At 37.5% G+C, this 22,806-nt stretch overlaps 1 protein-coding gene across 1 annotated transcript in view; it reads left to right on the top strand.

The window, feature by feature from the left end:
- plxnb1a (plexin b1a) overlaps positions 1–15,123 on the top strand; it is a 111,668-nt gene extending 96,545 nt beyond the window's left edge. Inside the window, exons 21-36 of the mRNA XM_063016180.1 lie at positions 960–1,108; positions 1,224–1,324; positions 2,245–2,462; positions 2,571–2,749; positions 4,270–4,336; positions 4,451–4,597; positions 5,811–5,976; positions 6,141–6,244; positions 7,492–7,576; positions 7,672–7,838; positions 9,226–9,386; positions 9,467–9,614; positions 11,258–11,322; positions 11,405–11,480; positions 14,654–14,728; positions 14,840–15,123. Coding sequence (XP_062872250.1) covers positions 960–1,108; positions 1,224–1,324; positions 2,245–2,462; positions 2,571–2,749; positions 4,270–4,336; positions 4,451–4,597; positions 5,811–5,976; positions 6,141–6,244; positions 7,492–7,576; positions 7,672–7,838; positions 9,226–9,386; positions 9,467–9,614; positions 11,258–11,322; positions 11,405–11,480; positions 14,654–14,728; positions 14,840–14,944 — 2,013 coding nt within the window. The 3' untranslated portion in view covers positions 14,945–15,123. The remainder of the gene's footprint in view (positions 1–959; positions 1,109–1,223; positions 1,325–2,244; positions 2,463–2,570; positions 2,750–4,269; positions 4,337–4,450; positions 4,598–5,810; positions 5,977–6,140; positions 6,245–7,491; positions 7,577–7,671; positions 7,839–9,225; positions 9,387–9,466; positions 9,615–11,257; positions 11,323–11,404; positions 11,481–14,653; positions 14,729–14,839) is intronic.
- The last annotated feature ends 7,683 nt before the right edge of the window (positions 15,124–22,806 follow it).

Raw genomic sequence — 22,806 nt, 5'->3', positions numbered from 1 at the left:
TTCAGTATCCAATGTCTCCTTAGCTGTTTTATTTGCTTGATGCAGACCAGCAATTTGACCCTTCTTTTAAAAAAGTAACGTTTTCCACAATCATGGGATATGTCTTCCAAAAAGGTTGTTTAGGATATGAGAAGCTACTTACTACATCAGTTAGTGTTAAAAAATTACTGATAATAAATTACTGTTAATTACTGAAATAAATATTCAGCCAAAGGCTGAATATATATACAGTATAAATAAGCCAAAGGTATTTGCTTATTTAAATCCATCCAGTTTTCCTAACTGACAGTCACCTGTAATCCATTGAGCAGTAATTCGCTCCAGGTAGAAGCATATCTATTCATCCCGGCTCCGCTTTTGGAAATCTATTTTTTTCTAAAACCATGATGCAGGGCTTGATCTGATCCCATACTCTTTATCTCTTCCGAGTATTTCAAACTGGTGTCATGGCACCTTTCAGCCAACACTAGAGAACTGCCACATGTATGGATCAGTGTGTGGAGTGGAGCTGTCCCTGGTTTGTTCTTGGTTTTCTTTCTTTACACTTTTTCTGAAAACTTTACACTCTGAGCAGCTTGCCATATTGTAACAACCAGTTGCGGGCTGCAGGTGTTTTGTGTATTTCATTTGTTACTTTGTTTCATTTATTTTGGCCACTGCTTTTGTTTTACCTTTACCTTCTTGTTTGTGGCTTTTTATCCTGCATATTGCATTCATTTTAAATACTTGTAAGTGTGGGGCTACACCTGGGACTCACCCCTTTACATCATGCAAATAAAGTAGCTGCAATACTCAATAATATGTAGTCATTTGTTGATTGCTACGATTTGCTATGAAACTTAGGGAAATGAGGACAAAAACACATTTTAATATGAATAAAAACTATCAGCTCAAATACAGTTGAAACTCTTAAATGTTAAAAAATTGCTAAACTGTGCTGTCCTGTGCTCTGTGTCTAGGTTCGAATGGGGAATCTTAACTTCTCCCTTGGAAGGGTTGAGTATGACCTACAGGGCCAGGCCATGTTCCCTCTGGAGGCTCAGGTCGGCGTTGGAGTCGGTGCCTCCATCGTAGCTCTCATCGTTTTGGTCATTGTGCTTGTATACAGGTATAGCATCTGCACTATACAAAGCTATTCACCCTGTAGTCACTCATTATTCCTTTAAAGAGTGTTTGAAGTCTGTGTATTCATAAACATGTGCTTGGATTTGTGTGTCTAACAGGAGAAAGAGTAAACAGGCTCTGAGGGATTATAAGAAAGTTCAGATTCAGCTGGAGAATCTGGAAACCAGTGTGAGAGATCGCTGCAAGAAGGAGTTCACAGGTGTCATATCCTAAAATTATTCAAAATACAGTGGTACCTTGAAACTCGACGTCAATTGGTTCTGGGAGTGGTGTTGAGTTTAAAAGGTGTTGAGTTTCAAGGTATTTTATCCCATAAAGATGTATGGAAAACCTGTTAATGCGTTTCATGGTCCCGTGAAACTGCAAATATTTTAGGCTTATGTAAAATAATGGGGTTGTTTTTGACACTTATACACTGAAAATAACTCAAGTATAATATAAAAACACTGAAATGCAATTTCTATGTGCTTCTTAATCGTGAAGATGCTTGATCTTCTGTTAAGTAAGTGGGATTTCACATGAGAAGCGGCACAATAGCTTTTGCGCTGCTGTGCCATTATTTCCTGTGGAGTGTGACGGTGCACAAAGCTTAACATGACTTACTGTACTAAAACAATGAACAAGGATTTTCATTAGTGGAGAGAACTTATGAGCAGTAATAATTAAGAGAGGTTTAGTGTTCCTGTGTATTTCTTTTAATACATTTCTCCAATTTCTCCGAACCCCGAGCTATAACACAAGTTTAAAAGTGAAACAGGAGGAAAATACAGCTAAACACAGATACATGTGGACGCTTTCAGAGTGACTTTGACAGTTATTGTACACAAATGCAGGTTCGTCTCATATGCACACTTTGATGACATTTTACTGCACTGCTCAAGCCAAGTGCTGAACAAAGTGGCTGTTCATTGTTAATTTAAAATTAAATAAATAAATGTTTTTTTTTTAAAAGGTGAACACATTGAGTTTAAGGTAAACGTCAAGTTTAAGGGTACAAATTTCTCTATGAAGGGCGTCGAGTTTCAAAGATTTAAAGTTTAGGGGACGTCAAGTTACCTTTTTAAAAAATGTCTCTAGTAAAGTCTACATTTTATATCTATATATTGTCTTTATTATTAGACCTAATGACTGAGATGATGGACATGTCCAGTGACTTGGTGGGCTCAGGGATTCCTTTCCTGGACTATCGCAACTATGCAGAGAGGATTTTCTTTCCCGGGCACCAAGAGTCACCACTGAGACGGGATCTGGATGTGCCAGCTTGTCGTCGGGCAACAGTCGAATTGGGCCTCACTCAGCTGTCCAATCTACTGAACAGCAAACTTTTTCTTATCAAGGTAACTTTCTCTCAATAAAGCAGTTCCAGAACTGCATTTTAGTACCATGACATGGAACAATGATCTGTTTTTGAATGTTTCAGTTAACTTTGCTGTGTGTATGTGCAGTTCATTCACACCCTGGAGGGCCAGAGGACGTTCTCTCCTCGGGACCGTGCATATGTGGCCTCCCTCCTCACGGTGGCGCTGCACGGAAAGCTGGAGTATTTTACTGACATTCTGAAAACCCTGTTGAGCCACTTGGTGGAGCAGTACACCACCAAGAACCCCAAACTCATGCTGCGCAGGTCAGTTCATGAGCATCATTTTAAAAGAAATCAAATACAAATCATAAGGGACTGTGTACAAAATGATTTTTGATATTTGCTGCTTGTTACCCAAATGACCTAAACAAGATTAAAATCGAAATCCTTTAAAACACAGCTTACAAAATCTTTTTTTTTATTATTATTATAGCTGGTGGCATTACAATATGCCATTACAAACCAGGGTTAAAGAGGTTGCTTTTTTTAGATTTTCTTGTTGTTCAGGGCAGCTTAGTGGTTAAAATACTGGACAAATAATCAAAAGGTTGATGGTTCAAGCCCCACTACTGCCAGGTTGTCACTTTTGGGCCCTTGAGCAAGGCATTTAACCTTTAATCACTTGTATACTGTTACAGCTGTAAGTTGCTGTAACTTTAACTATAAGTTTTTGATGAGAGATCTTTCTAGTGTTGCCACCTATGTCTGACAAAAAACCTGGACACTGTAATACTGTTGATCAACGGCCCTCATGTTTAATCCAAGTTTTAACTAAGTATATGAAACAGGTAGCAGAAAATGGATTGCCCAGGGTTGGCTTTAGCCATGCAGTGTACTTTTCATTTTTCATCTAGTCATTATTGAAGTAAGATGAACGGTTCATTTTCTTTTTGACTTGCCTGTCAGATTCAGTATAGTCTCATCTTTGTCCTCTGTCTTGCCGTTTATGTTAATGGCCTTTCCGTTTAGTCATAGATTTAGCACAACTACCTACTGTTAACTCCTTTAATGTTGCTATAGAAAGATAGAAAGATATCCTTTATTTGTCATATATACATATACAGATGTACAGTACAATGAAATTCTTTCTTCGCATATCCCAGCTGGTGTTGGAAGCCAACTTACGGCGCCCCTGGAGCAGACAGGGTTAAGGGCCTTGCTCAAGGACCCAACAGTGGCTACATAGCAGAGCCTGGATTTGAACCGCCAATCTTCCAGTTGATAGCCCAAAGCCCTACCCACTAGGCTACCACAGGCCCAGGGCTTTTGGCTGCAGAGATCTTAGCTACACATGCCTTTCTCTCCAGGCATGAGTTTCTAAATGTGTTTATATTCACATTTATATTCACGGTGGGTAGCGCTGTCACTTCACAGAAAGAAGAGCATGGGTTTAATTCCCTGGCAGAGTAGCAAGGGTCCTTTCTAAGTGGAGTTTGCATGTTCTCCCTGTGTCCACGTGGGTTTCCCCAATGTGTCACCCAATAAAAGGACTGGCAACATGTCTAGGGTGTTTCCTGCCTTTCTTTTGCCCAATGAATCAGACCCACTTCAACCCTTGTGAGGATAAGCAGTGGTAAAACAGACAATAAATTAATTAATAAATACTTTAATGTGTCACATCCAGTAATGTGTCTGTATTTGTACAAATGACGATGAAGTTAAAATAAATTGCAACCCCATAAAACTGGTATGTGGTTTTGAAATCACATTATTTAAATCAGCAAGTTTCCACTTAAAACACTAACTTTTTAACATGCTAAATCGGGTTTTCTTTTCTTGTGTAGAACTGAGTCAGTGGTGGAGAAGCTGCTTACCAACTGGATGTCCATCTGTCTTTATTCCTTCCTGAGAGTGAGTTTCCCCACAATGTTTCTCCTCCAAAACACACCACGTCATTAGTTCTCCAGTAAAAAAATGTCTACGCATTTAGTGTCTCATCTTACTCATCATCTTTGTATGATGCAGGACGCAGCAGGAGAACCCTTCTATATGCTATTTCGAGCCATAAAACACCAGGTAGACAAGGGACCTGTTGATGCTGTTACTGGCAAAGCCAAATACACACTCAACGACAACCGGCTGCTGCGTGAGGATGTGGAATACCACACACTGGTGAGGAGCATGTTCAAAATAAAGGTTACAGAGTTTAGTAAGAAATTAATTTAGATTACTGTTTATTATATACGAGTTTTCATTTAACATCTGCCACACTGTTGGAGAGAATATTTAAGTGCATTTGTGGGAATTTGTGCCCACTTAGTCAAAAAAGCATTTGTGTGGTTGGTCTGGCTAATCTGAAGGCCTGGTTCACATTTAACACTCCAATTAATCCCATATGTATTTATTGTTATTGATGTCAGATCTTGTTTTTAGACAGAGCTTTTAGCAGTGAATGTGACTACAACACATGGACAGGTGTCCACATACTTCACATGATGTAACAATTGGACATTTTATAGGCCGCTCAGGTGGCGCAGCAGTAAAAACACACGCTGAAACCAGAGCTGGGATCTCGAATACATCGTATCGAATCTCAGCTCTGCCTGCCGGCTGGGCTGAGCAACCGCATGAACAACGATTGGCCTGTTGTTCAGATAGGGGTGGGATTAAGCCGGATAGGGTCTCTCTCATAACTAATGCAATTTACAACCTCTGCTGGCTGATTGATGGCGCCTGTACAGAGATGAGAAAAACACTGCTGTCAGGGTGTGTCTCTCCGTACACTGAGCTGCACTGCACTTGTCAAAGTGTAGGTGATAAGATGCATACAGCATGCTGCCCACGTGTCGGCGGGGGAGTGGGTTAGCTTTGTTCTTCTCAATCAGAGCGGGGATCGGCATTGGTGGAGAAGAAGCATGACGCAATCGGGCAATTGAACACACTAAAAGGGAGAAAATGCATAAACAAAAATATTAAAAAAAATAAAAAATACCTACCATATAGATGTGTTCATATGTGATATGAGCAAAATCATTATGAATGTGGTAAAGGTTTACAGAGCAACAGATGGTCTACAGTACATACAGTAGTTTCATACTTACTGGGTGCATCTACTGTATATGGTGCAGCTCATAAAATGGCCAATAAATGTACACATGATTAAGATAAATCTAATAAAGTCCTTGGTGAGTATATATTTGTATTACATTTCCTTACTAAAATCCAAATCATTATCTACTACTATTTTCAGTTTGAATCCCATAAAAGGCAACTAGTAACAACAACTAGTTGAAATTTAAAGGCAGGTGTATTTTATAAGGCAATGTTATGCACATGGTGGAGAAAAGTTTTTCTGTTCTAACACACTGCTGCATTTGCTCTGCAGACCTTAAATGTTCTGGTGAACAGTGGAGATGATAGTGAGTCCCAGACAGTTCCTACAAAAGTCCTGGATTGTGACACTATCACACAGGTGAAGGAGAAGATTCTGGAGCAGACGTGGAAGGGCACATCATACTCTCAAAGACCTTCTACAGATTCAGTGCATCTAGGTAAGAACAAATGAAACAACAGAGAAATACTGTTATATTTTACATAAGATGTGAACTTAAACCAAACCGTGCTAGTAAGTGCAAGTGATGTCAAACATCTGTAGCTGTTGACCTGCTAGTGGTGGAGACCTGACATTTTGTCTGTTGTTTCATTGCTAATGTAGAGTGGAGAGCTGGAATGGCGGGTCATCTGATCTTGTCTGATGAAGACTTGACCTCAGTGGTTCAAGGATCTTGGAAACGTCTAAACACTTTACAACATTACAAGGTCTGATCTGTATTTTGATATAATTTTGTATTTGTGTAGTAATAATTCAGTGTCAATCTAGAATCAACTGATTTATCAGCTTAATAACTGACATTAAATTGATCTCAAACACATGGGTTTTAATGAATGAAAGAAGGGAAGAAGGGCAGCTGTAGCCCAGTGGTTAAGGTTATGGTCCAGTAATCCGAAGGTCAGTTCAAGTCCCACCAGGTTGCCACTGTTGGGCCCTTAAGCAAGGCCCTTAACCCCTTGATTGTATACTGTCACAACTGTAAGTCGCTTTGGACAAAAGCGTCTGCTAAATGCCAAAAATGTAAATGTAAATACACTAGAAATCAGCAAGTCACTGACGCCCTGTGATTTTAAGATAATCTTGCTGTTTGGAAAAATGTCGCTGTGCTGGAGAAAAGCAGGACTTTATTTTAAGCTGTTCTGTTTCCTGTATGCTGTTGGGGAATTTAACCCCATACACAGAAATACCTCAATGAGACCCTATATCCTCATGGATTACCTGTATTTGAGTTATGATTGGGGCGTTTAACCCTATACACAAAAATACCTCAGTGAGACCCCATATCCTCACAGATGACCTGTATTTGAGTTATAATTGAGGAGTTTAACCCCATAGACAGAAATACCTCAATGAGACCATGTATTCTCACGAATTACCTGTATTTGAGTTATGATTTGGGGATTTAACCCCATACACAAAAATACCTCCAATTGACCCTGTATCCTCACGGATGACCTGTATTTGAGTTATGACTGAGGGATTTTACCCCATACATAGAAATACCTTTGTGAGACCCTATATTCTCATGGATAACCTGTATTTGAGTTATGACTGAGGATTTAACCCCATCACCAAAATACCCTTGTTGGACCCTGTCTCTCACAGATAATCTGTAAAACTGTCTCCCTGTGGGAGAAAACTGACCATGTTGGAGGACAACTGCTAGGACTAAAGCCCTGGACTTGTCGTAGTAATAGCTGATCTAAGGTGTATTTTAAAGCCAAAGTAAAACATGGCATTAAAAGATGAAAGTAAAATATGGCATTAAAAGGTAAATTGAAAGTGCTAATAAAAAAGAAAAGAAGAAACATTAAAAAACAGGATAGAAAAAGGATAAAAGCAATATTTTGACCAGATGTGCTACTGCAAAAAGCCATTTACTAATAATAAAACAGTAGTGTTATGTTTCTTCCTTTTTTAATTCTTCTTACTAAGTGTCTATTTGCTCCAACAGGTTCCTGACGGTGCCACAGTAACACTGGTGTCACGTCAGTGCAAACAAATCCAACACGACAACCAAGATTACATACCAGGAGAAAGTAAGTTTTACAGCATGCTGCACTTAATTCAGCTTGACATGAATATTACTACATTACCAGGTCAGGCTCTCTGTTCCTGTATCGCCCTCTTATAGAGACTCCAATGTTGGAAGAGGGAGAGGATGAAGGTATGAGACTGTGGCACCTGGTGAAATCCAGTGAGGAGCCAGAGTTTTCCAAACACAGGCGAGAGAGTGTTCGAGAGCGAGAAAGAGCCAAGGCTATACCAGAGATCTACCTCACTCGCCTGCTGTCTATGAAAGTAATACTCAAAGAGACACTCAAATTCTGTTGTACATAACCAAAAAGTTGTAATTAAATGAATGAATAAAAGTCTCCAAAGGTCTAAAGTGTTAGCTGAGCAATCAGAGTTTGAATCTCAGCTGTGTTAGCGAACAACTGGGTGCCTACCCAGACATAATTGGCTGCGTCTATTGGGAGCAATGATTGTAGGAATTCTTGGGATTCTTGACTGAGCTTAAGCAGACAGTGACTGCAGCTAATAGAGATGCTCATGGATTAATCAATATTCAAGGTGTTACACCTTGTGGTGTGTGTGTGTGTGGCATAAACATAACAAGGAAGTCAGTAAGGTAACCTCTTCAATATATGGTGATGGTATCATCTTGTGGATGCGTTTTGCCATTGGGGACTGGTTGTCTGGCCAAGATTGATAGGAAAATTAATGATGAACGCTGCATTGGTACTGCTACATTTTCTACTCATATAGACCTGACAAAAAGTTTAGACTATGGCACAGGGCAGTTTAAATAGTACATAAGTATTTATAATTGAGTTAATTTTAATTAGAGCAGGGTATTCCAACTCAGTTTTCTTATGAAATACCCTGGGCATATGGGACTGGAGTTAAAAAACCTGTAGTTAATTATAAGATAAATTGATGGTACAGTTTGTCTGGCCAAGATTGATAGGAAAATTAATGATAAATGCTACATTGACATCTTGAACAAAAACTTATTTTCCTGTGCCAAAGGTTGAAGCAGATTGACCCAAATTACAACACTGAGGTTAAAAATAAAATACAAATAATAATAATAGGCACCCAGGTGGTGCCGTAAGATATTCCATTAGTGCACCAGCCCAGTTCGAATCTCAGCCCTGGTACTGATTGGCTGGGAGCCCTCTTTCATGCATAATTGGCAAGTGTCTGCAGCAGTCAAAATTGGCCACTAAAGTCTGCTGGGTGGGAAAAGACCAGACTGGGGATGGGAAAAGGGGATGGGGTCTTCGATGCTGTGTAAGCACCCTGGTTAGTAGCCCGAGGCGCCTGTACAGAAGTGGAGGAACGTGGAGATCAGTGCGTGATCTTTGGTGGATATGCATGTGAGGTCAGTTTCACACTCAAAGTATGGGCAAATAAGAAAGGGTTGGTGGACCTACCACGTATTGGAGGGAGCGTGTGTCAGGCAAATATCACCTCCTGGGGAGCGATTGGGTCTGCAGCATCGGAAGGCAAACACTAAATTGGGAGAAAAGGGGAGAAAATGCAAAAATAAAATAGCAAAATTAATAAATACATAAAACTAATTGAAGTTATTTAGTACTAACTATGTAACTTTTGGTAGCTGAATGCATTTTAAGGCACTTCACGTACCACTTAACACTTACATGCCATCTTTACATTGCAGGGTACACTGCAGAAGTTTGTAGACGACTTGTTTACAGTGATTCTTAGCACAAGTCACCCAGTTCCTCTGGCTGTAAAATATTTCTTTGATCTACTGGATGACCAAGCAGCACAACACAATATTAATGACCCAGAAACCATCCACATCTGGAAGACAAACAGGTACGTGCTTTAAATCCTAATGATGTGTCATCAGTTGTTATAAACTGGCAATTAAATCAGTATATGTGTATGTTTTGCAGCCTACCACTGAGGTTCTGGATCAATATTCTAAAGAATCCACATTTCATATTTGATGTTCAGACTTCAGACAATGTGGATGCAGTGCTGTCTGTTATTGCGCAGACATTTATGGACTCCTGCACCATTGCTGAACACAAACTTGGCAGGGTAAGCCAATCACATTAAGGATGAACAGTCAAAAGCAATGGGTTTAGTTGCAAAAGGAAGCTGAGAGCCTGTTTCAAACATGCTATTACCACTTTTCCATGTTACCCTACAGTACAATACAGGACACAGACTAGAAAACACAACTATCCATGCTGTACTTAGTGTGTTATTATCTGTTTTTAGTTGCACAAGGGTGTCCTTAAAAGTACAACCCCAAATCAGAAAAAGTTGGGACAGTATAGAAAATGCAAATAATAAAAAAATTATGATTTATGATTTGGAACAAAAGCCAGGAAAGGAGTATTTTTTGAGGATCTCCAGTTTGTCAACAAATGTGTGAAAGAATTATTGAAATGTTTAAAAACAATGTACCTCAAAGAAAAATCGGAAGGGATTTGCATATTTCTCCCTCTACAGTACATCTTCATATACAGTACAACCCTCCCTATTTTATCAGAAAGGACCCAGACCGCCCCACCTGGGGATCAAACCCAGGACCTTCTTGCTGTGAGGCGTTAGTGCAACCCACTAAGCCACCGTGCCACCCTCTCCCTCTACAGTACATAATATCATTAAATGATTCAAGGAATCTGGAAGAACTTCAGTGTGTAAAGGTCAAGGCTGTGAGGCTAAGCTGAACACCAGTAATCTCCGATGGATGGCACTGCATCAAGAACTGTCATTCATCGAAAGCTTATATAACCACATGAGTAAGGGATTACTTTGGCAAACCCTTGTCAAGCACTACAATACGGAGTTACATGCACAAATGCCACTTAAAACTTTATTGTGCAAAAAAGAAGCCTTATGTTAACCATGCCCAGAAGCGGCGTTGACTACTCTGGGCTTGGAGGCATCTAGGATGGACCATCACACAGTGGAAACATGTATTGTGGTCAGATGAATCAGCATTCCAGGTCTTTTTTGGAAAAAAATGGACACTGTGTGCTCTGGACCAAAGACGAAAAGGACCATCCATAGTGTTATCAGCAACAATTCCAAAAGCCAGTGCCCTTGGCAAAGCTCATTTACACTTCTGTGATGGCAGCATTAATGCAGAAAAGTACATTGAGATCTTAGAGCAACATGCTGCCTTCAAGACGTCATCTTTTCCAGGGACGTCCATGCATTTTTCAACAAGACAATGCAAAACCACATGCTGCACACATTACAAAGGCATGGCTGCAGAAGAAGAGGGTACGGGTACTGGACTGGCCTACTGGGTACTGACACCTGTTAGACACCTTAAGAAGTGTTTGCAGGTAGAATGGGACAAAATAACCTTTTGTCATTTAACTGGGTATCCCCAGTTATCCTTGGTGCCAAAATGTCTTTTAAGTATTGTGAGAAGGAATTGCAATATTACAAAATGATAAATGCTTTACCATCTATTTTTTTGGAATGTGTTGCTGGCCTGAAATGCAGGAATTGATGTACAGTATATTAACAAATGAAATGAAGTTAACTAGACTAAACTATTTGTCATACTCTCCCAGCTTCTAAAATGGAGTTGTAAAAGCAACAAAAGCTAGATGTTTAAAAACACTTATGCCATGTAGAAATTGCCATAATAGTAGACTTGTATCTTTTAAACATGACAAATAAAATCTACCTCTGTTTCTCATTTGCTTGTTCTTGTACAGGACTCTCCTATCAACAAACTGCTGTATGCTCGGGACATCCCACGCTACAAACAGATGGTGGAGAGGTGATTGTTTGCCCAGTTCTGTTGACTCAGCTAGTTAAGCTAATTGTGCTAAGCTAATTGTGTTCATGTTTATATTTGACAGATATTATGCAGATATAAAGCAGACCATTTCTACTAGTGACCAAGACATGAACTCTGTCCTGGCAGAGCTGTCCAGGGTGAGTAGCACTAAGCACTGGCAATCATGAATAGCAAACAAATGTTGTGTAAGGTCTTATGACATCAGAAAATTGCAACAAGAATATAGAGAGATAAAAGACTGTAGATATTATGTCAGAGGAGATTAAGAAGCAATGTAGAGGTTTTTTATTTATTCGTGCTTCTTCTAAAGAGCTTGAACAGCATGAGACATTTTTGTTGTGCTCAGTTTTACATTTACATTTTCGGCATTTAGCAGATGCTTTTATCCAAAGCGACTTACAGTATACAGTCGGAGCGACTGAGGGTTAAAAGCCTTGCTCAAGGGCCCAACAGTGGTAATCTGGCAGTGGTGGGTGTTTGAACCAGCGACCTTCTGCTTACTAGTTCAGTACCTTAACCGCTAGGCTACAACTGCGTCGGTGTATGACCTGTGACATTAAAACTGTTTTTCACAACCTCACCTTTGTAGCAGCGTTTGGCTGTTCCTCACCCAGTTTTAAGCCTCCTACACAACTGTTTCTGTTTCATTTAATGACTGTTTCAACCTACATATGAAAATGCTCATTATCACCTGTTTGGTATAAATGGTTAATCATACACCTGACTGTAATTCTTAAAAATCCCTGACTTTGTGCAAGAATTGTTTGATCAGACAATCAAATATTCATTTGATTTAGATTCTCTTTTGTTTATTCACTTAGCATTTTGTTAACTGACACAAATAAGCTATTAACTTTTTTATTTTTGAATGAATTCTCACTTGCAGCATTTTGTCCACACCTGCGTAAAACTTTTGCACAGTACTGTGTATAGATCTGAATCAGAATCTTTATTCACCAAGTAGCAGCTGTACAAGGTGTACACTCTTGGTGCAGGTGTCAGCATATTTTAAATCAGTAAAAGTATAGGAAGATATACTATATATTAACATAAAATAAAGACATAAATAGACAGTACAAACATAGACAGTACACTATCAAAACATTAAGTAAAAAACTGTGCAATTGAGATAAACAGTACACTGACAAACTTTACGTAACCAAAAACAAATAAATGTGCAGTGGAGATGACTATTAAATATGTATTGCAAGTAATGCATATGTGTGCTGACTGCAGAGGGAAAACGTGTAAAAGGTACTTCATAAGGAGGATTGTGGCCTTGCATGTACAGTGGATGGTGGATACATACGAAGCATTCTTCAAACACTTTAACTATATATTAAGAATAAAAAAAACTAATTAAAGTGGTACCTTGTAACTCAACGTCCCCTAAACTCAAAGTCCTTGAAACTCAACACCCTTTGTCAAGAAATTTGTACCCTTAAACTCAGCGTGTGTGACTGCTGCTTTGTTCAGTGCTCGGCTTGAGTGGTGCAGTAAAACATCATCAACGTGCGAATATGAGACGAATCTGCATTTGTGTGGAATAACCCTCAAATCCACTCTGAAAGCTTCACATGTATCTGTGTTAAGCTGTATTTTCCTCCTGTTTCACTTTTAAACTTGTGTTACAGTTGAAGTTCTGTGAGAATCAGCTTTTCCGAGAGAGTCTAAAGAAGAATCAAAGAAAGAATCAAAGTTGCTTTATTGTCAATACTGCAATATGTACAGGACATACAGAGGATTGAAATTGTGTTACTCTCAGACCCGTGGTGCAACACTAAACATTAATTAAAAAAACAATAAACCTAGAATATATGAAGAATATAAAAATAGAATAAACACACTAAAGCGCAAATATATTTACACTGACACATAAAAGTATGAAAAATATAGTACTAAAATATGAAAATGTGAAAAAAATAAAATAAAGGTCCCAATATTAACAAGCCAGACAGTAAAGTGACATAATGCAGATTAAAAGTCTTTGTGTAAAACCAGTGCAATTATAACGGCAGTGCAAATTGGATGATCTATAGACAGCATAAAGTGATGAGTGCGCATTAAATAGATCCTGGGGATGTAAGGTTCGGTATTGATTGGGGGGTGGTTAGGTTCCTGAGATGTGTGTGCAGGATCCAAAGTTAGTGAATACAGGGGGGCAGAAGGGGGAGGGGGGGCAGAACAGGAAGAGAGTTGAGCATTCTGACAGCCTGGTGGATGGTGCTGTCCCTCAGTCGGCTGGTCTTGGCCTGGAGACTGCGCAGTCTCCTTCCTGATGGCAGCAGACTGAAGAAGCTGTGTAGTGGATGGGTGGAATCACCTGCCATGGAGAGGGCTTCACGGGTGAGGCGGGTGTTGTGTCGCTCGTGGAGGGAGGGGAGAGAGGTGCCAATGATCTTCTCGGCTGCTCTCACTATGCGCTGGAGGGTCTTGCGGCAGGACGTGGTGCAGGTGCCGTACCATACAGTGATGCAGCTGGTCAGGACGCTCTCGATGGTACCTCTATAAAAGGTGCACATGATGGTATAAAATGCTTATATAAAATATATATAAAATTATATAAAATTTGTATAAAATGTTAGTTAAAAAAAACTAACAGTTGTAGTTAAAAAAAAAAGCTTAATGTGATTTAATGTATTATAAGAACGACACAGGAACACTAAACCTCTCTTAATTATTACTGCTCATAAGTTCTCTCCACTAATTAAGAAGCATAAGAAAACAATAAAGTAGTAAAGGTAAACAGCAGGTTTTATTTTTATTTTTTATTGATTTTTTACAATTTTTTAATTGTATTTCAGTGTCAAAAACAGCCCCATTATTTTACATTTGCCTAAAATATATGAAGTTCCACAGGACCATGGAATGCATTAACAGGTTTCCCAAATATCCTTATGGGAAAAAATACCTTAAAACTTAGCGCTACTCCCAGAAACAATTAACGTTGAGTTTCAAGGTACCACTGTACATCACTTTTGCACCGCTGCTTTTACGTCATCCTCACATGAAAATCTTCTTCCCCTTAAAGCTTCTTTGAGCCGTCCAAAAAGGTGGAAATCAGATGGCGCTAAATCCGGACTATAAGCTCTATTTTACTGTAAATGAAGATTATTTTATTCTTTTTTACTTTTTATTTTTAATTTCAAGCTGCATGTTGCAGACCCCTAGTCTAGGTCTAATTTGGTCTGATGAACTGGCCCAGTATGTTTGCCAATGTTGTTTAACTTCTCTAACCTAAAAATGCCACCTCCACAATTCAAAAAGCATAGCCATTGACATTTTACTGTTATTAAATGTGTCCTTGCAGAATTATTCCAGTGAGGTGAATCACCTAGTGGCCTTACATGAGTTATACAAGTACATCAACAAATATTATGATCAGGTATGGTATTCTTTAATTAATTAGTTATTTATTTCATACCTTTTTTCTACATCTGTAGAACTCTGATATTTATTTAACTATGAAATCTTACTCTTTTCCAACCTCCACTAGATAATTTCTGCTCTAGAGGAGGACTCAACTGCGCAGAAGATGCAGTTGGGTTACAGGCTTCAGCAGATAGCAGCAGCTGTGGAGAATAAAGTTACTGATCTTTGACCTGCAGACTCAAAGAAAATATGATGATGGTGAGATGGAATTAGAGTCAAGGACAAGGCTCAGACTTCCTGAGGCACACACAGAAGTGTTTGCTGGATAAAATGATCTGTGCCTGGGACTATTGTGTGGGGTCCTTTATAATGGACAGTGAATTACTGCACTCACCTGTCCAACTATGTCCGGACTATAAAAGAGGTTTTTTTTGGACTGACACTTTTGGATTTCTTATTCCTGCTCGCCTTGCTAACAAATCCATTTGTCTTCTGCTAAATGTATCACGGCTTGTGTTGATCTCCACTGAACTCTGGTAGTTTATCAGTGCCATTTGTGGAAGCCTTAAAGTAAATATATCTTATTTTTAATAATTGCAATCTGCATTGCAGTGGTGTAAAAAAAAAAAAAAAAAACTTAAATGGCTTTTCATCAGCATCTTAGATGCTTTTAAAATTCATTCATTCATTCACACTTTATTGTGATCAGGGTTGAGTTGGGTCTGGAGCCTATCATGGGAACACTCCCATGGCCAAGCTCCAGTCCAACGTAGGGTATAACACATTTACTCACTAATGCCAATGGGCAGTTTAGAGTAGCCAATCCAACTACTGACTACTTTTTGGCAGGTCAGAGATAAAACCTGGAAGAAAACCAGAAAGCAACTACTTGTTGTGCTACTGTGTGTTTTGTTGTAGGCCATACACTGTCAACAGTGTAGCTTGGTAATTGCTGCATAAGGTAATGAATGTTTTACACATTTTACTGCATTGGGATTGTTCTGATTTAATTTTATTTATGTTGTACAGTAGGCTACAATTTAGCCTTATCCAAACTTTTTTGACGTAATGGTAAACCACACGCCATTTTTCTATTTTATTCATGCATTTTCTCTCATTTTCAACCAATTTAGCATAGTCAATTTGTCTTCTGCAGCTGGGGATCCCCGATTGCAGTCGAGGTGGGTATATTGCTGCTATATTGCAGCCCTTAGCGGAACCCTTTTTCACCCATGCATTCTGCACAGACGCATCTCTATCTGCCAATCAGAGTCCTTACACAGCGTTTGAAGACCCCACCCACATAGTCCGGTCATCCTGCCCTAGCAGAAACGTGTCTGCTGCAGGCACTGACAATTATGCCCACTAGATGGCGTTCCAGATCTCGGCGCTGGTGTGCTAGCGGAATATCCTGCTGCGCCACCTGGGCACTTTTAAAATAAATTTAAAAAACAATCATGCATTAAATCCTAAAGGATTTGTTTACTGCTAATTTAACAGTTAATTTTTATTAGTATTGTCTGACTGAATGCAAAAAGCATTTTGTTTTATTTAAAATTTGTCATATATTTCATAACTTATCTGTGATCTTTCTAACCAGTGATAAACTGAGGATTGCTTAGCTTGTTGTTGGGTAGTATTGTATTAATACAGCTAAGCAATTTACTCTGAATTTCATGCTAGGTTACCTGTCAGAGTATACCTGTTACTTTCTGACTTTTTTCAGTGTACAAGTCAGTAATAGGAGTCACAAACAGGTGACTTTTTTAATTATGTTAGACCCACTATCCAAATAATACATCACAGGTACTTTATTCATTGTCAGATGAAGTTTTTGCTTTCAGTTCTTTAAAGAATTAACACTGTTAGAGTAAAGTTTTAGCTTGTTTGTCTCGACAACTATGCACAGCAATGTTGCCAAGTTGTTCAGTAATCACAAACTAACCTGTACAACACTGCGCTTGACTATAAGCTCTGTGCCATAAGGCTGTTACATTTTCACATTTTAATATTACATTTTAATAACAAAACACTATGTTTACAAAGACCTACGTTTGTATTTTTTTACTTATTATACTAATTTATTTGTTGCTTTTTTGTATGTTTTGTAGTCATGTGGGTTGTCCCATATGTTGTGACTACTGGTACAATGTTCGGACTTTTTGTGCAGGTATGATATACTGTACTTATCATATACCAATGGCACTGCAGGCACTAACAAAACCAAACCCTAGTATAAACATTTTAACGGTAAGTGTGTTTACATGCACAATCAATTGTAATTTCTGGGCATTTTCTTCATTTGATCTATTTAGTACTTTTGTATTTGTGCAGAAATCTGAACCACATACTGCTGTACTACAGTGTGTGTCAAATGAAAACATCACAAATACTTTTACTATGTTCATATCCTGTTTTTGTAGACATTGTGGTATTAAATTGGAATAGAGACAGCACATAATGAGCATTGACTTCTTGTCAAAAAAAAAAAATAATCCAGTGAAGCAACTCCTGAATAGATTAAATGAAAGTAAGTTATCCGGGAATAATTGAGCTTCCAACCACATGAGAGAAAAAACGCATGATAATTTAACATTATATATTGGATAGGTAGAAAATTAAGCTGTTATATATCGATTAAATAGTTAACAAAATAGCCTAATTAATTAAATAATTAGTTAAATTACTTATTTATGTACAAACTCACTCCTCTCTCCTTTAAACTGGGTTATAACTTTTAATTGATATAATACATTATATACCAATATATAATAATGCACTTATAACAATGTATTTATAACAACAACAATATATAACAATATATAAATCAATTAATAGTATTTAATTAATATATAACAGTTTACATTTTCAGTAATAACCCAATAGTTTAATTGATTAAATAATGAGTTAAATCAGTTATTGCTACTGAATAACTTGGCTAAACTGATCTTTCTTCACTAAAATAATTTTGATTTAAGATTGACTCCAGTATTTTAAAAAATGTTTTTTATTACTTGAAAATCTACTGAAAATGGGCTCTCTTGCTTCAAACTGGGTTATAACTTTTAATCAATAAATAACAATTTATAACAATATGCAATAACAATGTATTTATAACAACTACAATATATAAACAATATAAAAATAATAGTATTTAATCATTGTATAACAGTTAGATTTTTCAGTAATAACCCAATAGTTTAATTAGTTAAATATAATTCAGCTAAACTGACCTGGCTTCACTTATAGAATTTCGATTTAAGATTGACTTCAGTGTTTAAAAGTGTTTTTTAGATTGGTCTAGACATATAAATTTAATTAATAGGATTTTACTACTAAAAATAGTCGTTCTTGCTTCAAACTGGTTTATAACTTGAATATTTTCCCCTTTTTAGAATGCTAAGAAAGTGTTGACATATACACGTTGAATTGTGCTGTTTTATATAAAATAAAGGACAGTGTAGTTTGTAATTTGCCAAGAAATTTCAAATGATAAATTTCTCTGTCTTAATATGTAAATTTAAGCACAACACATTAGGCATGTCAGCGTAAATCATCTTTAAATTCTGCTCGGATTATTTCAGCATGTATGTAGAGTTTGTGCTCTTGTAATGCTTTAATGTATTTCACTGCTCCCTTACATGAACAAAGCTGGAAATACTGCAGTCGCCACTCTGTGCCACCTGTTACATTTCTTGCTGTTTTCTTTTATAATGTCCATGGATGTTATTTATTTTATTTATTTATTTTGTTAATTGTGAGTTCATTTTTGTAAAGTCCAAATTTCCATGAAGGATTGTTACCCTGTCTTTAACTGCTCTGACCCCTCTTGTTTCAAATGCAATAGTCTTATTTCCTGGATATTTTAGAGCAGTGGTATTCAAACAGGCTTGGACCTGTCCATAAATAATAATATTCATAATGTTAACAATGTACACAAAATTGAAATTTTACCAAGGGATCCTGCCCTGCTGTTTGAATACTACTGTTTTTTACAGGACTGTGTGTGACAATAAGTTCCACAGTATTATTTTGTAAATTATGCTTTGAGTAAGTGTTTGTGTGTGTTTATCATGTCATGTTAAGTCATTTTACCAGGAGCTTTTATACTGTACAAACCCCCTTTCCAGAAAAGTTGGGACATTTTGTAAAAGACAATAAAAAAAGAATCTGTGATTTGTTTATTATCTTGAATTTTTATTTAACTGATAAACAGTTTGAACAGATGAACATTGAAAGAAACAATTCCAATGCTTTGACTGATCAACTTCATTGCATTTTGTAAATATAAACACATTTATAATTTGATGCCTGCAACACATTTGTAAAAAGTTGGGACAGGGGCATGTCCCTTTGTTCCAGCACCTTTTCTATTAATGGTTTGGGAATTGAGGACACTTAATTAATTCAGTTTTGCTAGTGGAATTTTTGGTCATTCTTGTTTGATACAAGATTCAATTGCTTAACAGTCTGTGGTCACCATCACCTGGTTCTTCTGGTTATGCTGCAACATATTTTTAATATGAGACAGATCTGGACTGCAGGCAAGACAGTCAAACACATGCACTCTGTGTCTATGAAGGCTCGCTGTTGTAGCACATACAGAATGAGGACTGGCTTCATCTTCCTGAAATAACCATGGACCTCCCAGGAAATGGCATTGCTTTGATAGCAGCACTTCTTTTTAAAATTGAAATATACATCTTCACATCAATGGTACCTTTACACATATGCAGTGTTGCAGTGTTCAATGATAACATGATCCTTTCGTATTTGTCACAGACAACTCAATGCTCTTTTTCCAGAAAACAAGCTGAAACTCATCTTGGACTCATCAGACCACAGAGCACATTTCTACTGTCTTTAGTACATCTAAGATGAGCTCTGGCCCAGAGAACTTGTTGATGTTTCTGCACAGAATTGTTGTCTAGCTTTCTCTTTGTGTATTAGAGTTTCAGGTTGCATTTCTTGACACAGTGGCAGACTGTTCAATGTGACAACAAAGTACTCCAGAGCCCATGTGGCTATATTTATCATAGTAGCATGAGGGTTTCTCACGCAGTGTTGTCTGAGGGCTTAGAGGTCATGTACATTTAGTAGTGGTTTTCATTTTTGTCCTACACAGACTGAGATGTCTCCAGATTTCCCTAATATTTTCACAATATTATGAAATGTAGATGGTAAAAGAGCTAAATATGCTGAGAAATGTTTGTTTTAAACAGATTGACAATTCTGTCATGAAGTTGGGACACAGCGGTGAGCCACGACCCATAGTTGCTTGATCCCTTGGTGGATCCTCCTTTTATACCCAATCATGAGCTCACTTTTGTTTGTTAAATAAAGATTCCAGAGAATTAACAAATGGCAGATTCTTCATTTTATTGCATTTTACAAAATGTCAATTGTTCAAATGTTTACAAAATAAATTTTTCTTGAAATGGGGTTGTAAATAGAAATGCTGTAATCACCCGTATGCTTCCTCAGATGTTGGATTAGAGATATGTGTATAGACGACGCTTTAAAAAATAAACTGTCTATTTGGTTGTAATAATTTGCAGTTTTTACTTGTATTAACACTGGGTGCAAGGTGAAATAGGTCCCCTATGATCAATATCAGGACCTATTTATAGGCAATTTAAAACACTTTTATTTCCTCCTGCCATCCTAATAATTGTCTGGCTTTTTTATTGGTCAATTTTATTGGGATTTTAGTATTTAAGTCTTGATTTGTAGCTTGATCTTTTTATTAACTAGCCCTCTGGTCCTTGTCACCATACATGATGCACCTGAAGCCAAGGCCTCAAAACTGCACAACTCTTCCGCAACCAAGTGTTTAAAACAGGGCCACTAATTTGGCAAAAGGTGATTGGCAGTCAGCAAGCAGGAAACACTTGTTTTAGTAGTGGGGGAAAGAGATAGGTATCTGGTTTTGTCTGGTCATAATCAGAGATGCTGTTTGGTAAAGGGGTCACATTGATTTACACCAACTTTGAAATATTGATAACTGGGCGCTCAGGTGGCATCTCTCAAACTTGCAAGTTTGAATCTCAGCTCTGCCCATTCAGTTGGGATTGTTCATTGTGGAAGATTCCTCATTACTGCTGCAATTACAACCTCTGCTGGCTGTTCGATGATGCATGCACAGATACAGGGGACAATGGGGATCAGTGTGTGACTCTCCGTGCATGACTAACCCCTGGTTTTACTAACTTGATTGTATTTTGTAAATAAATTTAGAATTTAATATCTTAAACACATTTTTTAAAAATGAGGGGCATGTTTATCATCATGCTACAACACCTTACGCATTCTTGCTTGATACAAGGCTTCAGATACTCAACAACACTAATGCTGGCAGGCCTGTCAAGCACATGCACTCAATGGAAAAGGATGTTGCTTTGATCTTTGAATCTTTTCACAATAATGTGTACGGTAGATGGTGAAAGATTGATTATGTTTCTTTTATGAAGTTTGGCAAAAAGTGGTTAGTGGATCTTTGGTGGATCTTCCTTTTACATTAATCATGATCACCTCACCTGTTACCAATTTACCTGCTTGTAAAATGTTTCAAATTGGTGTAAATTGAATATTGGAACTTTTCCCTCTTATTTTGCCCCATTCCCAATTTTTTTGAGGCAATATATTGGTCAGCCAAAACATTCACTTTAAAGACACTTTTTTGTACTTTTTAAGTTTATAAGGTTTAAAAGAAGTAAAATATCAATAATTCTTGTTTTTGTTGACTTATACAAAATGTCCCAAATTCTCTAGAAATTAAGTTTGTACATGTGAATAATACGATTGATTTAAGCCAGAATTTGAAGACACACATATGTTTTTACATATTTGGTCCAGACCATGACAAGCTTAAGACAAAATAGGCTTGAGACCAAGATTAGTGTACAGTGACAAGATCAAGACTAGTCTCGTTAACTGCATTTCTGGTAATTGGCCTAATTTTAAATAAAGAAAAGAAATACTTAACATTTTAATAATTAACTTGACCATAGTTCTTTATTAAAGAAGACTCAAATTGTTTGCTGTATATTTCATGTTTATGATTTTTAAGCTTCTCGTGAACCATAAATTGTTACTACATACAGTATATTAATGTTTTAAATTTAGTCATGTGATTGTGAGAATTCTTTTGTCCTTAAATGTATTGTTTTGCAGTCCATCCTACCATACAACTGCTTGACCAAAAAACGGAGCTCAGGTTTACCATGTAAGGAATCTACAGTGCAGAAGGATCAAAGCATGAGGACACATGAGGTCACGATACTCAGTAGCCCTACTGATTCAAGATATGGCACTCTGCCATGTGTAAAATCATCTCTAGCTGACTGGTAACCTGACACTGCAATCTTTAAAATGCTCTAGCAGGTCAGCTAGTAACCTAAATAGATTATTATATGTATTTATTTTTGGTAGCAATGCCACTATGGACAAAGGGTCAGGTTATGTAAACTTAAAACCCAGTGGTCCAACGAGGTTTGTGAGGTTAGTTAGTGATGTAAGTGATTAGTGATTTTCCTGTTTAGTCATAGAAGCCCATGTGGCTATATTTATCATGCCATCTCCTGCAATGCCATCTAAGGACTCGATATACGTATATGCACATGGCCTACACTGACTGAGATTCCTTGAATCTTTCCACAGTGTTATGTATGGTAGATGGTGACTGATTATGTTTCTTTAATGATGCTTTGCATGAAGTCCTTGAACTCAACTCTTTAATTAATGTGAACCAAACCAACTAATAATAATACTTACTATATAACATAATTTTATTTAAATATTTGTGATTGTATTATTACCTCTTTTAAACAAAAATGAACTCAAGGAAACAGAAAACAGGTGCATGAATATCTGTAGCCACCTGTATGTGCCTGAGTCCATGTTATTAACACTGTTTTGCATTATATCATACACTATATGGCCAAAAGTATTTGGACACCTGACCAGGAGCTTGTTGGACATCCCATTTAAAAATAAATGACATTAAAATAGAGTGATGTGATTATTTTAGCCAAACCAACAGCCACTTTTCTGAGAAGGCTTCTCACAAGAATTGTTAAAAGACCATTTGTA

Source organism: Trichomycterus rosablanca, chromosome 19 (genome assembly GCF_030014385.1).
Source record: "Trichomycterus rosablanca isolate fTriRos1 chromosome 19, fTriRos1.hap1, whole genome shotgun sequence".
In the NCBI taxonomy this organism is placed as follows: Eukaryota; Metazoa; Chordata; class Actinopteri; order Siluriformes; family Trichomycteridae; genus Trichomycterus; species Trichomycterus rosablanca.
The sequence above is the reverse complement of the archived record's forward strand: the minus strand, read 5'-3'. Positions and strand labels throughout refer to the sequence as shown.